Source organism: Marmota marmota, unplaced genomic scaffold (assembly GCF_001458135.2).
Source record: "Marmota marmota marmota unplaced genomic scaffold, marMar, whole genome shotgun sequence".
NCBI classification, from domain to species: domain Eukaryota; kingdom Metazoa; phylum Chordata; class Mammalia; order Rodentia; family Sciuridae; genus Marmota; species Marmota marmota.
In genome coordinates this window covers 19,344,114-19,358,957 of record NW_026000241.1, presented here as the reverse complement: position 1 = coordinate 19,358,957, position 14,844 = coordinate 19,344,114, and the positions used below count along the sequence as shown (strand labels likewise).

Sequence of the window (14,844 nt, the reverse complement as noted above, 5' to 3'; positions counted from 1 at the left end):
GACACGTAGTTATTTATGTTGAGGATGATTTCTCATTAGTAAAATGGGAAAATAGCATCCACCTCCTGGGGTTAGGGTTAGGAGTTGGGCCTGGAATATAGTAAACATACTAATATTAATTTTCCATGTATTCTTCTGACAGATATTGGCACATCTACAATGCTGGTAGTATTTTTGTGAATAAAATGAAAATATACAATAAATGAAGACAAGTGCTATATGAAGCTTGGAACAACCACTTCTGTGGTTTAACTGAGGGCTTATGCATCTTCAGAAGGTAATTACAGAACTTAAAATGGTGGCCTATGTTTCAGAAGTTAGTCAAGCATTATACTGTGAGTAGTAATGTTCTTGAGATAAGAAAATATCTACCTAATGTTTCAGTTATATAGTTTCCAAAGAAGTCTTTTGACAAATGGAAAATATGATCTTTAGAAACAGACATGAGAATTAGACAATAAGAGGGTAATCTTACTGAGGTATCATAAATTTGGCTTTGTGATGTTTGTGATATAGTGACTTGACATGAGAAGTTGGACATGATTCCCCAACTTCATTAGTGATCAAGGAAATACAAATGAAGAAAAAACAAATAAAGATTTTTTTATTAATCAAAATTATAAACCACCAGGCATGAAGTCATAGATTCCTGAGCAGAGTAAGGATAAAGTACAGGTTTGCAGAGCCCAAGTAGTTAAGAAGCTTGTTGTGCATATGGAGTGGCAATTTGGTGTGAGTTGTTGGAGCCCAAGTGTAATGACACTGGCATCCACGGCTTTGGGTGAGGGTAGAATGGCAGAGGCCAGAAGGATGAGGAGTTCATCTGTATAAGTGAGGATGTGTATTGGAGATGAAGACTGGGTACATACAGGAGGACAGACCAAACCATATTTACTTAAAGATAACGGAAGCTAGGTTTCTTCCTGTTAGAAAAGGGGCTATCAGTATGGAAAAGAAAGAAATTAGAATTCATACCATAATGCTACAATGGAACTGAAGCTCTTGGCGTAAACATATGGCTGTTGATAGATATTCCAAGAAACAGAGAAGTTAATGTATATATATATTCCCTAGGTATGGCCACTGAGAGGTTTGGAGAATAGTGATGTCCCATTAGCAGAGAGTATACTAGTACTCAGACCCTAGACTTTAAACATTGCTTTTCATTAAAAGCAACAATGTATCTTCTGAGAAATGACTGATTCCAGATTAAAGCTGTAGCAATACAACATTTGCTATGACAGAATGCAAGGATGGGGACATGTGAACAAAGAACAACAAAAGCCAGCTTAAATGGGGTCTTGCTGCTCATATCAAGGACCAATTGAACATCAAAATAAATAACAACAGTTACAAATTAAAACCTACTGAGGGGCTGGGATTGTGGCTCAGAGGAAGAGCACTTGCCTCGCATGCGCGACTCACTGGGTTTGATCCTCAGCACCACATAAAAATAAAGAAATTGTGTCCACCTATAACTAAAAAATAATTGTTAAAAAAAACCTCTACCAAACATAACAGGAAACTCTAAGTACATATAGTAATCAATAAGTACACCCAAAATTCTTTTATTTATTTATTTATTTTTGGTGGGGATGGGGATTGAACCCAGGGCCTCATGCATGCCAAGAAAAAATTCCTTTTTTTCTTTCTTTCTTTTCTTCCTACTGGGGATTGAATTCAGGGGAACTCAAAACACTGTGCCACATCCCCAGTCCTATTTTGTATTTTATTTACAGATAGGGTCTTATTGAGTTGCTTAGTGCCTCGCTTTTGCTGAGGTTGGCTTTAAACTTGTGATCCTCTTGCATTAGCCTCCCCTGCTGTTGGGATTACAGGCGTGAGCCACTGCACCCAGCTCAGGCAAAGGTTCTTAAATAAATAAAATTTTAATTTAATGAAGTGCAGGGATATTTACATTGAGTATTTTCTGATAAAACAGCTCTTGATTAAAAGAGAAAAAGTAACTTCACAGTGAAGAAGCCTGTTAAACACCGCTGTAACCAAGTGACCAAAGTTAATATCACCAGTTGTGAAATTATGTTATTTGGTAGGGTGCAATGAAAAGAATACACAATCGCTTCTATGATACTGATGCAAGAATGCATAACCTGATTCTAAACAATAGAAAACAGGTGGGTGCGGTCCCACATGCCTATAATCCCAACCAATCAGGAGGCTGAGGCAGGAGGATCACAAGTTCAAGGCCAGCCTTAGCAACTTAGCAAGACCCTATCTCAAAATAAAAAGGATTGGGGGATATGGTTCAGTGGTCAAGCATCTCTGGGTTCAATCCTCAATACTAGAAAAACAACAACAAAAAATAAGAAACCCAAAACCCCCCAAAACCACCACTACCAACAACAAAACATTAGACATATGTAAACTGAATGAAATACTACAATGAAATACTACAAAATAACTGGTTTCTGACCTCCAGAGGTGCCTTGGTCATGAAAGCCAAGGAAAGATTGAACACTGAAGAACAGAAACATGATGGCTGAAAGCAATGTGTGATTCTGAATGGGATCTTTGAGCTATAAGATATTATTGGGGGATTCTGGAACGATAACAGAGCAGGAAGCACCCAGAATCTGTTTTCTCATCTAGAGAACAATTGCAATGGCAGTCTATCTGATTTAACTACTTTGGAGACCAATGAAGGCTTTCAACTTGCAGGTAATGGTTTGGATGGTAAAGTTTGATTAATTCCAACTCTTCTCACAGTAGCAACTACCCATCCTCCACTCTTAGCTTCCCAGCAAGCAGTTGTAGAGCATTCTGTGCACAGATTGTGAAGCAAGGGTAGGCAAAAAGGATCTTGTCTTCCAAACAGTGAGGCTTTGTGTTCTCATCACTGTTGTTACAGATCACAGAGGTGCAGACAAAGGTTGACAGCCATTGCTATTTCAGCTCTCCCCATTATTACAATCCCCTCACCCTAAGGCTGAAGTGACTTTCAGAGGACTTAAAGGACTAGCACTCTTAGCCACCTTCACTCATTTTCCTTTTTTCACTTTTTGGGAGTCAAATATTAAAGACAAGGACAGTAAAAGAAAACAAAGGTACATCAAGAAAAAGTTAAAAAGTGACACAGAATGCTCAGGGAAAAGCTTAGACTCAGAAAAGATCTGAAAAGATCTTAAGTTTACACCTGAGCCTAATTCTTAGCACAAAGACAATCTATAAAAATCAATAAAATAAAAAATGATAAACAAAAGCAACAAAAACAGCAAACCCTAGGGTAGGGAAGAATCTGATTTCCAGAGTTACCCCATAATTAGATTCAAATGTCCTATTCTTGACATTAAAAAAAAACAACACACACAAGACATATAAAGAAACTGGAAAGTACAGCAAATATATGAAGCAAAATCTGATAGAATTAAAGGAGAAATAGACAATCCCATAATAATAAGTTGAACTCTTACTCCTGGATTCTCGTTCTCAATAATGGATAAGGAAACAGAGGATTTTAATAGCTCAATAAACCAACTTGATCTAACAGACAAATATAGAACACTCTAACCAACAAAAACATACACATTGATTTCAAGTGCACACAAGACATTTCCCAGGATAAACCATATGTTAGGACACAAGTTAAGTCTCAACAGATTTTAAAACGTGGATAACATCATAGAAGTTATCTTCTCTCACCACACCACGATAAAGTCAGAAATCAAAGACAAAAGTAAAAGTGGAAAATCCACAACTTTGTGGAAATTAAGAAATCATAAGTAGAAACTCTACTACACTTAGAGACAATTAAAAACCCCAAACATGGGGCTGGGGCTCAGCGGTAGAGTGCTTGCCTCACACATGTGAGGCACTGGGTTCCATCCTCACCACCACATAAAAATAAATAAATAAATAAAGGTATTAAACAAACAAACAAACAAAAAAAACCCCAAAACATAAGGTACTAAAACTTAGCTGGGGGCTGAAGTTGTAGCTCTGTGGTGGAGCGCTTGCCTAACATAAGGCACTGGGTTTGATCCTCAGCACCACATAAAAATAAACAAATAAAATAAAGGTATTGTATCCATCTACAACAAAAACCAAAAGCTTGGCACAGTGGTTTATGCCTGTAATCCTAGAGACTTGGCATGCTATGGCAAGAGCATCATCAAATTTGAGGCCAGCCTGGGTAACTTTAACTTCATTAGAATGACAGTTTTTCATATATTTGGTCCTTAAATGTTTCTTATTAATAAAAGTTTATTTATTTACACTTAAAGGTTTATAATAAAGAATGTGTAGGTAGTTCCTCAAAAGGTTTTGTCACTGTGGTATAAAAATCTGACTGAATGCACTAAATTTATGAGTTACAATTAGTTTGAATTGTTTATTGGAGGATATTCCTCCAATTTTCTTGATTGTGAGGATAATCTCAAGATACCCCCTGTTTCTTATTCTAGGGAAGAAAACTATCAAAACCATTAGGAATGCGCTCCTAAAAGACAGGAGAAAACATTCCCATTCCAAAGATCCTTATGTTTTAGGAAGTTACAATAAAAGATTTGGAGGGCTGATTATCAGCCCTCCAAAACAACACAGTGTAGTAGCAGCATGACCCAGAACATACCATCAGGAAACTGGTCAGCATCATCATCAAACATGGCTTCCTTGAGGGCAGACTTGTTGAAGGGACTGATGCTATCTGAATAGTTATAGGGATTATAGTCTCGAGAGCGTGGAGAGGAGTGAACTGGCATCGAGTGGAGCAACGAAGCTTTATTATCAAGAGTTGTTTGGCTTGAGTCAGTAGCATCACCTCCTGCTCTTGGGTCTGACATCCCGGGACCACCACACATCTATTGACAGGAAGGGGAAGGCATAGTAAATTGACTTAATTTAAAATATCTCTATAACATTATAAAAAGAGGTTTTCCTACTGTTTAAAAGGCTATTTAAGAAAGTAATAATAATCAGATGAAATAAATTAATGACAATCAATATAATTTAAAACATATTAGAAATGACAAAGCTTAAGATGAAATGACAAAGCTTAAGCCACAACTGTGAGGGCAAATAAGAAACTATGAAAGAATGCTGCCTCTAATGATTGTTATATTTCCTTGGCCAATGATTCAACCAAATAATACGTACAATGTCATTAGTAATAGCTTCTCTATGCTAGCTAAAAGTGTGAAAGGACTTCATCACAATACAGAACTAGCTGCCAAATGCTATTGTCAAGGTAGTAAATTATGCAATGAAAAGTATGTCAACAAAGCATAAGAAAAACATACTTTAAAAAGGCCTCCTTTAAAAAAAATTTTTTTTAAAGAAGGACTTAAAAGTCCTCCTTAACTTTTGGAAGGATGCCAATATAGAGTTGGGCTACATAATCACACTTGCCAAAATATCAATAATAATAATGATACAGATACTAGTATCAAAATCTTTATTGCTGTAAGTATCATCATCACTACCATCTACTGAGCAACTATGTACAAAGCCATTTTCCAAACATTCTTCACATATTTAGTGTGTAGCTACTATGCGCCAGGCATTGTTCCTGACATTGGAACTAGATTAGTGAATCAAAGATAAAATGATGTTTATACTCATGGAGTTACATTCCAGTGGAGAGTCATAAACAATAAAACAAAAAACAAACAAACAAAAAAAGCACTTAATGAGTAAAGTATATAGTATGGTAAAAGGTGATTAGTGATTGAAAAAAAAGAACAGAAGCGTGGTATTAAAGGATCATGAGTGCTGAGGTGGAAGAACAGGGCTGCAGATTAACTAGAAGTGAGTAGGGTCCACCGAGAAGCCATTAGAGTGAAGCCCGGAAAAATGTGAAGGAATTATCCAGGCGACTATCTGGAAGAGTGTTTCAGGCAGAGATAATAGTCAATGTAAGAACCCTGAGGCAGGAACATGCCCAATAAGTTCAAGGAATAGCAAGGAGACCTGTGTAGCAGGAATTGAGTGAACAAAGAGAAAAGTAGCAGGAGATGAGATAATAGCAAGAGGAGCTTATTATATAAGACTGTGGCTTTTACTTTGTGACAGGAACCTTCTATTGAGTTGTGAAAAGAGGAGTAAAAAGAGTACAGAAGGTCCAAGGGGAATCAAAGAGGCCAATTAGATGCCTATTTTAATAACCTAGTAGAGAGAACTGATGGTGATAGCTTGAACCAGATAGGCAGTGGTAAGAAGTGGGTATATTCTAAGGTAGACTCACCAAGTTTCCTGACTCGGTATGGAAGATGAGAAAAGGGAGGATTTAAAGACAACTCTTTGTCTCAGGTTTTTGCTGAGCAACTAGTGTTGCCATCAACTAAGATAGGGAATAGCAGTTTCAGGGAGAAAATCAGGACTTGAAATGGGTAGTTAAAAGTTTGAATGTGAATTGAAATGCATTCTGCTGTCATGTACAACTAAGTGGAACAAATAAAAACATAATATTTTTTTAAAAAAGCAAAACATTCAATTAAACTAAGAAAAATGTTAAAAAAAAAAAAAAAAGAAAGTATGAATGTGGACCTCAGGAGAGAGATCTTGACTCAAAAGAGCCACATGATGTTTCACATTTGCAACAACTTTTAAGGTACATAGCAATATTTCTATTTACCTAGGGAAGACCCCGAGGCTTAGAAATAATCCTTTCATTACCCAATAACTGCTGGAATCTGGGATTTGAACTCACTTTTATCACATCAACTACCTGAATTCCCCACCTTATACCATGAGAAAACAAGATGAGCCTGAGTGTCAAATCAACCATCTCTCTTACTGACCTGTTGTTGCACAACATGTAACTTTTAGGATAGGGAGTCTTGAATATGAATGCTAAATTGGCTTTTTGCAGCCAGTTTATTCAGCCTAGTACAAGCTACCTCTCTGCTACAGACACAGGAGAAAAACAACAGTGGGAAAGGAATCAGGAAAGCAGACAAGAGCCCTCTATAGAGATGTGCCAAAATACTATAATGTTCTGCAACTTTGTAAACATTGAGAAACAATGAATTCCATAGGAAATGGCAAGATGGTTGTTTTAAAAAGAAAAGTTGAAGCCGCCAGAGTAAAGTCTAAGAAGCAGCAAAGTAAAAAATAATTACCCTGCTGGGTACGGAGGTGAACACCTGTAATCCCAGCAGCTTTGGAGGCTGGGGGAGGAGGATGGTGAGTTCAAAGCCAACCTCAGCAACTTGGTGAAGCTCTAAGCAACTTAGTAAGACCCTGTATTTAATAAAATACAGGGTGTGGCCCAGTGGTAAAGCACACTGGTACTAATAAAATGAAATAAAATAAATTAAAATAAATAAATAAACCCCTCGGGCTGAGGTTCTGGCTCAGTGGTAGAGCGTTTGCCTAGCACATGCGAGGCCCTGGCTTCGATCCTCAGCATCACATAAAAATAAATAAGTGAAATAAACGTATTGTGTCCAATTACCCAAATAAATAAATAAATAAATCCCCAATTACCCTTTTATACTGGGACAGGCAATCAATTAAATAATATTCATATATGTTAAGAAAGATAGGTCATAGGGCTGGAGTTGTGGCTCGGCTGTAGAGCACTTGCCTAGCATGTGCACGGCTCTGAGTTGGATCCTCAGCACCACATAAAAATAAACAAATAAAATAAGGGTATTGTGTCCAACTACAACTAAAAAATAAATATTTAAAAAAAAAGATAGGTCATAACAGTCTTAATGGGAGCCATATAACCTGATGGAGCAAATCATTATTAATTACTATAGTTAACATGAGAAAAAATAATTTTAAATTCCTTATTTTATCTTATAAGACTCATGTGCTATGGCCCATGTTCCACTCCCTCTTTCATTCATAATTCTACAACTACACTGGATTTCTTCAAAGGCTTCAAGTTTGCTCCTGTCACTGCAAATGTTAATTCTGTCATGGAATTCTCCTCTACATTTTCTGTGGCTTTATTTAAATTAAATGCAAATGTAATCTCCTGAAAGATGCCTTCCTCAACCCACACTAAAACAAATTCATTTTCTTCCAAGGACATTTTAAACTAAAACTCCATAATAATCAACTCTACACCAATGTCTAAAACGAACCGAGCATGATGGCACTCTCCTGTAATCCCAGTGGCTTGGAAGGCTGAGGCAGGAAAATCACAAGTTCAAAGTCAGCCTCAGCAACTTAGCAAGACCTTGTTCAAAATAAAAAGTTAAAAAAGGGCTGGGGATGTGGCTCAGTGGTTAAGTGCCCTTGGTAATCTCTGATACCAATGAATGAATAAATAAACAAACAAACAAATGAACTCGGGGGCAGCTACTTGTCTTGTAACTCTAATGTATAAAAAAGTGCCTGACAAACGGTAGACACAGTAAATAACTGAAGAGGAACAGATCCCTAGAAAATTGTTTGAAATGCTACAAAGCAAAGTAAAACAAAAAAGCAGACAAAAACAAAATCTAAATGGAAACTAAATAGTCTGCAAAATAAGAATATTCAGATACTCACTGAATCGCCATCATCCTTTTTAGAATCCCTTTTCAATGGCTCATTCATGTCTTCTTGACTACGGAAGCTGAAATTTTGGATTGCTTCAGTGACACCTCTAAGAGAGCTATAAATATCTTCAGAGTTCATATTTTCTGTGTCATAATCAAATGCACTATGAAAAAGATAACACTAATTTTTATTTCTCTATAGTTTTACAATACAAACACATATGAGGAGATTATGTAGGATAAAGACAGAATTAGAGAATGCATGGCCCCAAAACATCATTAACAAAATAAAATGTGGCAGCTATAAATGGTTAAAGTACATATCCTACTGTTCCTCACCAAGGACTGCTTACAATGACTCTGGATTGTACAGCTTTTAACAACTAGTTTGTCTATCTTCAAAAATGTTCTGTTTAATATTGGCCAAATTATATTGTGTTCATGTCATGAATATGAAACAACAACAAAAAAATCCTATTACTATGTAAAACTATAATGCACCAATAAAAAAATGTGGAAAGAGAAAAAGAATGTTCTGGGCTGGGGGGTGTGGCTCAGTGGTATAGTTCTGGCTTAGCATGCACAAGGAGCTGAGTTTGATCCTCAGCACCACACAAATATACAATAAAGATATTGTATCCACATAAAACTAAAAAATAAATATTAAAAAAAAGAATGTTCTAATTCACCTGGGATCAGTAAACTATGGATGGCTTGCAAGCTAAGACTATTTTTTATGTTTTAAATGGCTGGAAAAAAAAATCAAAAGAATGTCTTATGACACATGAAAAGTATATAAAATTTAAATTTCAGTGTACATAAGTAAGATTTTGTTGGAACACAGCCATATTTACTTATTTAGGTATTGTCTATGATTGTTTTTGTACTGTAATAGCTGAGTTAAATTGTGGCCACCAAGATTACATGTCTTAAAAAGCCTAAAATATTTACCCCTTGTCCTTTATAAAAACTCTTCAAATTCTCACAATTGACTCATGAGAATGGTACTATATTTGAAAAGAAAATAAGTGTATTTATATAAGTTTATAAGAAGTTAGAGAACTTTAAACACTGAACATAAATGTTAATGACACTAATTCTACAATCAAAACCCAAAATTCAACTGAGGCTTGAATTTAGCTACAAATTGTCTCATATGTATGTATAATATGGAAGAAATGAGCTAGATAATGTTTGTGATATGTTTTTCTTTCTTAGATGCTGATATTATATCCTACAATTTTAATGAATAAGCTGATAAAGCAAGTTATGTATATATGGCTAACAACAAAATTGAGCTAATAATTATAAGCATGAACTACTGTGAAAATCCTTTTTTGAAAGGTCAGGAAAAGGGAAAAAATAATAGTCCACTAATGAATTCATATTTTAATCTGAAATACTGACCATTTTTGAGCTTCACAGTGTGTGAAAATTATACATCTTAAAAATATTTTTTTTCTTTTTAGCTGTAGATGGGCACAATACCTTTATTTATTTTTATGTGGTGGTAAGGATCAACCCAGTGTGTCACACATGCTAGGCAAGTGCTCTACCACTGAGCTACAACCCTAGTCCTCCAAATTATAATCTTATATTCTATATTAAGGATTAATCTCTCAATCACATGTTCTTTCTCAGAAGTATATATAATGTCATCATAAGGTCTTTATATATTTAATATTCTTCTTTTTATGCTTTATCTACAAGTTTAAATCCCCTGCTTCCTACTTTTTAGAGGTGGTTGGTCAATATTAGATCTAAATATCTATTATTTTAATTGACCTCATCATTTATATTGAGTGACAGGATGTAAAGCAAAGATACAATTTGCTGGGTTTACATATTATCTCTGATAAATACAACTATGTGATTTAACAAGACAAAAGCTCTATCAGTAGATTTTCTTTTCCTTTCAAAAACTTCTATATCTGGGCTGGGATTGTAGCTCGGTGGTAGAGTGCGTGCCTAGCATGTGGGAGACCCTGGGTTTGATCCTCAGCACCACATTAAAAAATAAATAAATAAATAAAGGTATTGTATACAACTAAAAACAACAACAACAAAAACCCAAAACTTCTATATTCAATACATTATCTTTGTTGTTGGTGGTGGTGGTACTGGAGAATTGAACCCAGAGGCACTAACCACTGAGCCACATCCCTAGCCCTATTTTTATTTACAGACAGGGTCTCACTGAGTTGCTCAGAGCCTCACCGTTGCTGAGGCTGGCTTTGAACTTTCTGCCTCAGCCTCCCAAGTTACTGGGATTACAGTGGTGTTATTTTTATTTTGAGACAGGGTTTTGATAATTTGTTCAGAACCTTACTTAGGTACTGAGGCGGTTTTGAACTTATGATCCTCCCAAGTTGCTGGGATTATAGGCATGAGCCACCATACCTGGCAAAACATTCTCTTTTAAAAGGCTAGTTTTCGAATAAACTTAAAATTGCCTTTTTCCCCCTTCTTTTCATTTTTGGCAATATTGGGAATTGAACCTACGGGTGCTCTACCATTAAGCTACATTTCTAGCCCTTTATATTTTGGGACAGGGTCTTGCTAAGTTGCTGAGGCTGACCTTGACCTTGTGATCCACCTGCCTCAGCCTCCTGTGTAGCAGGGATTATAGGCATGCATCATCACACCTGGCCCTGTTTATACTATTTTAAGACCTTTCAAATCAAGATGGGGATATAGCTCAGTTGGTAGACTGCATGCCTTGCATGCACAAGGCCCTGGGTATGCTCCCCAGCACCCCCCCCCCAAAAAAAGAAAGCTCTTTTATTAATACTTTACTAAGAGCGAGAATTTGCAAATACAAAATATGATGAAAAGTTATCCTTTTATTACCTTGGCGATAAAGTATTTTGTGATGTATTGGTAGGAGAAGTAAGAGGACTGGACCAGTTGGCTGGTGATCGTGGAGTTGGTCTTGTCAAAGGACTCCCCATGGAACTCTGATGAAGGGAGTCAAATAAATATTAACATATAATAGGTAAGTAAAAGGCTCTTAAGGAAACAATACAATTGTGAGATAGGAACACATGAAATAGCCACAGTTATTGGTCAATATTTTAAATATTCATATACTTATATCTGGTTTCTGGGAGGAAAGTTTTTCTCCTCACTCAGAAATCTAACTCTTTAGTGTTTTTATCTTTTCTCCTTACTTGCTTCCTTGTCTCAAATATTATCAACATCCTTTCCCTCAAGAATTCAACAGGATCCTAAACTAAAAATTTTAAATGGGCTTTGTATTCTGAGATAATTATCCACTTCCAACAATTACTAATGATAAAATTTTATTCTCTTAGTTTGCTTTACAAATGATTTTCATAAAGACGCCAATGGAGTAAAATGTGGCCATGTTATTAATCTGTATATCTCTTACAATCTAGTGAAATAATCCCTCTAATTCACACAAAAAAATTATTCTCAGATTATTTTTCAACCTCAGACTTTGCCTTAAGCCTCCCATCAAGTGCATCTACATTTTTTATATCTGTTATCAAAAACTCCCTAAAATTTTAGTCCAGTTCTTCAGGTTACTAAATAAAATTTATTTATATATAGATTTATATCTTATTGCAATGTTTCATTTACTCCCACCTTACTTCCTCAAAATAAAATCCAAGCACAGGTGAACTGACAAGCCTATGATTACTATGTACTATCTATCCTCTCCAACCTTATTTGTTAACCCTGCAATAAGTCATCTCTGCTAATAGTGAAATAAGGATTGGTTCACCGGAAGAACATGTCCTAATGTTCTAATGGCTTCCAAAGCTGGTGCCTTCATACATATTCTGTTCACATTTGGCTTTCATTATTCGTAATTAGCCAGTATTCACCAGTGCCCTAATGTATACAAATTATAATATAAACACGGCAGGCCTAAGGCCTCTGTTGTTTCCAAGACAATATATAGTTTTACTCAGGAAACTCTGGCAAGTACAGAAATCATATATGAGGCTCAAGTTTATTTCATGTAAAGGAAAATAATTACTGTTAAACCAACCATAAGATTATACAGCAGCCAAGAAAGTAAGCAAGAAATACCTGGGTTCCATTGCCGGTGTTTCGAAGGTGATTATGAAGAAGTTTGGTAGCACCATCTTGAAAAGTTTTTGGTAAAGCTCCTAGTAACATTGTAAACTCTGGGGTATTGAGTTCAAATAAAGAAATCAGCACTGATTGTGCTGCCTTAAAAAAAACAAAAAAACAAAAACACAGTAAATTCAATAAATGCATTTTGGTTATGCAAAGATGACTGTCTTCTTTTACAATTCTATTAAACATCAGGAGGTTTAACTATTTTTCCCAGGGCAAAGAAAAATGTTCTTATTTCAATTATTATTATTATTTTTTTTTGGAAGGAGGGGTTGGTTAGAGCATTTGTCTAGCATATTCAAGGTTCTGGGTTTGATCCAGTACTGAACAATAAAAAACAAAACACACTTCTTTTATGGGAAAGATAGAAACATTCAACTACTGAGCTACATCCATAGCCCTAGGAAGGGATTAAAAAAATATATGACCTACCATTTATTTTTGGAAATTAAAAGAGAATACAAAAAGTTTAACAAATAGAACAGAAGCAAAAGATAACCAGACCCTTTCTTCCTAGGCCTGCAATCCTACCTACTCAAGAGGCTAAGGTAGAAGGATTGCAAATTCAAGTAGTTTAGTGAAGCCCTGTCTTAAAATAAAAAAGGAATGGGGGTGGTATTCAGTGGTAAAACACCCTTGGGTTCAATTCCCATTACAAAAGAAGAAGAAAAAAAAAAAGTTAACCAGATACTTTCTCTGTCAACATGTTACTACTTCAGTTTTCCTAATAAATGATTATAAGGAGCAAAAAATTTCAAATTCTACTTTCTCAATATATGTAAATCTTGAATAAATCAACAGTATCTAGACTCTCAAATAGCTAATCTAACAAATCTACAATCTGAAGAAGCTAAACTATAGCTAATATTTTGTGGAAATGGGAACAATAACAAGAAAAAAGCCTACTCAGATTTGTAAGAAATCTTACACATTTCTTCTCCTATAGTAATCAATTGAGTTATTAAAAGACAAATACTGAAATTCATATTTATAGAAACTTAAGTTCTGGAACTGTTCTGACCTAATTCTATAAAAACCTAAGTGTTTCTATGTTTATAGCATCTGAATATACAACAATAGGGGAATGGCTAAATTATGTTATATTGAAACCATGAAATATTACACAATAGTTATAGAAGATAATGTAGGTCTATTTATGCAGAAATGAAGATTGGTCTGTTATATACTGCTGAAGGAGAAATACATAAAACAACAGTGATAACACAAGTTCATTTTATTAAAAACAACAAAGCATGTATCGTATGGGAGTATGCTTCAACACATTAGTTAATTTTGTCTTAACAAATTCATTATTAAACATACTTTACTCCATCTATAGTTTATTTTGGTTTAGAGATTAACGTTTCATCATCTCTTATAGATAGCTCAACGGTTCCCAAATCATTTACTGAAGAGTACACCCTTTCTACATGATTTTAAGCAGACCAATATTCTACATAAATCTGTGTTTCTGGACCATTCTTTATGACCCATTGATCTATTTCTGTTCTAACATCACATAATTTAAATTGCTACAGCTTTAGTATATTTTGATCAAGATGTTTATTTCTGTTACTTTTAAATTTTTTTGGTCACATGTTTTACTAGATACATTTTACATTTAAAATAAATTTTCAGGTCTTTAGCCAGATGTGGTGGCACACATCTGTAATCCCAGTGACACAGGAGGCTGACACAGAAGGATCACAAGTTTGAGGACAACCTCAGCAACTTAGCAAGACCTTGTCTCAAAAAAAAAAAATAAAAAGGTCTAGGGATATATATAGCTTAGTGGCAAAGAGTCCCTGGAATCAATCCCCAGTAACAACAGAAAGAAAAAAAATTCAGGTCTTTAAATTAAAGTAATATACACATAAGAATTTACAGAAACCAATGTTATAGAGAAGGTTTTATATTTCTCAATTTCTCTTTGCAATGCTTGTTTTAACTGTTGGGCATTCATAGGTTTATATACTAATTTCTTATTAGCTTGAGATAGACTCTAACATAAGTTCTCACATAGGATATGTGAGAACTTACGCTCTTTTTAATACTAGTCTACCCTTTCCACTCTTTTCCCCTTTATATAAAACAGCACAAAACTCTCTTAATTAAAATCGTGCCAATGGTTTCCTCTTCTCTGTGTGTGTGGTACTGGGGATTGAACCCAGGGCTTCACACATGTAGACAAGCACTTTACCAGCTGAGTCACATCCCCAACTCCTAAGATGAGCCAATAGTTTCTATAAGTCGTTTTCTCTTGGTCAACCAAGATAGAGGTTTG

The 14,844-nt window shown here is 35.3% G+C and overlaps 1 protein-coding gene across 50 annotated transcripts in view; it reads right to left on the bottom strand.

The window, feature by feature from the left end:
• Clasp2 (cytoplasmic linker associated protein 2) overlaps nucleotides 1-14,844 on the bottom strand; it is a 191,423-nt gene that overhangs the window by 17,004 nt on the left and 159,575 nt on the right. For 49 of the 50 annotated variants that reach the window (XM_048794715.1, XM_048794720.1, XM_048794717.1 and 46 more), the window contains 4 exons: nucleotides 12,510-12,653; nucleotides 11,301-11,407; nucleotides 8,461-8,614; nucleotides 4,589-4,817 (listed from right to left, as the gene is read on the bottom strand). In XM_048794715.1, coding sequence (XP_048650672.1) covers nucleotides 4,589-4,817; nucleotides 8,461-8,614; nucleotides 11,301-11,407; nucleotides 12,510-12,653 — 634 coding nt within the window. The remainder of the gene's footprint in view (nucleotides 1-4,588; nucleotides 4,818-8,460; nucleotides 8,615-11,300; nucleotides 11,408-12,509; nucleotides 12,654-14,844) is intronic. The other variant, XM_048794730.1, reaches the window with a different exon arrangement.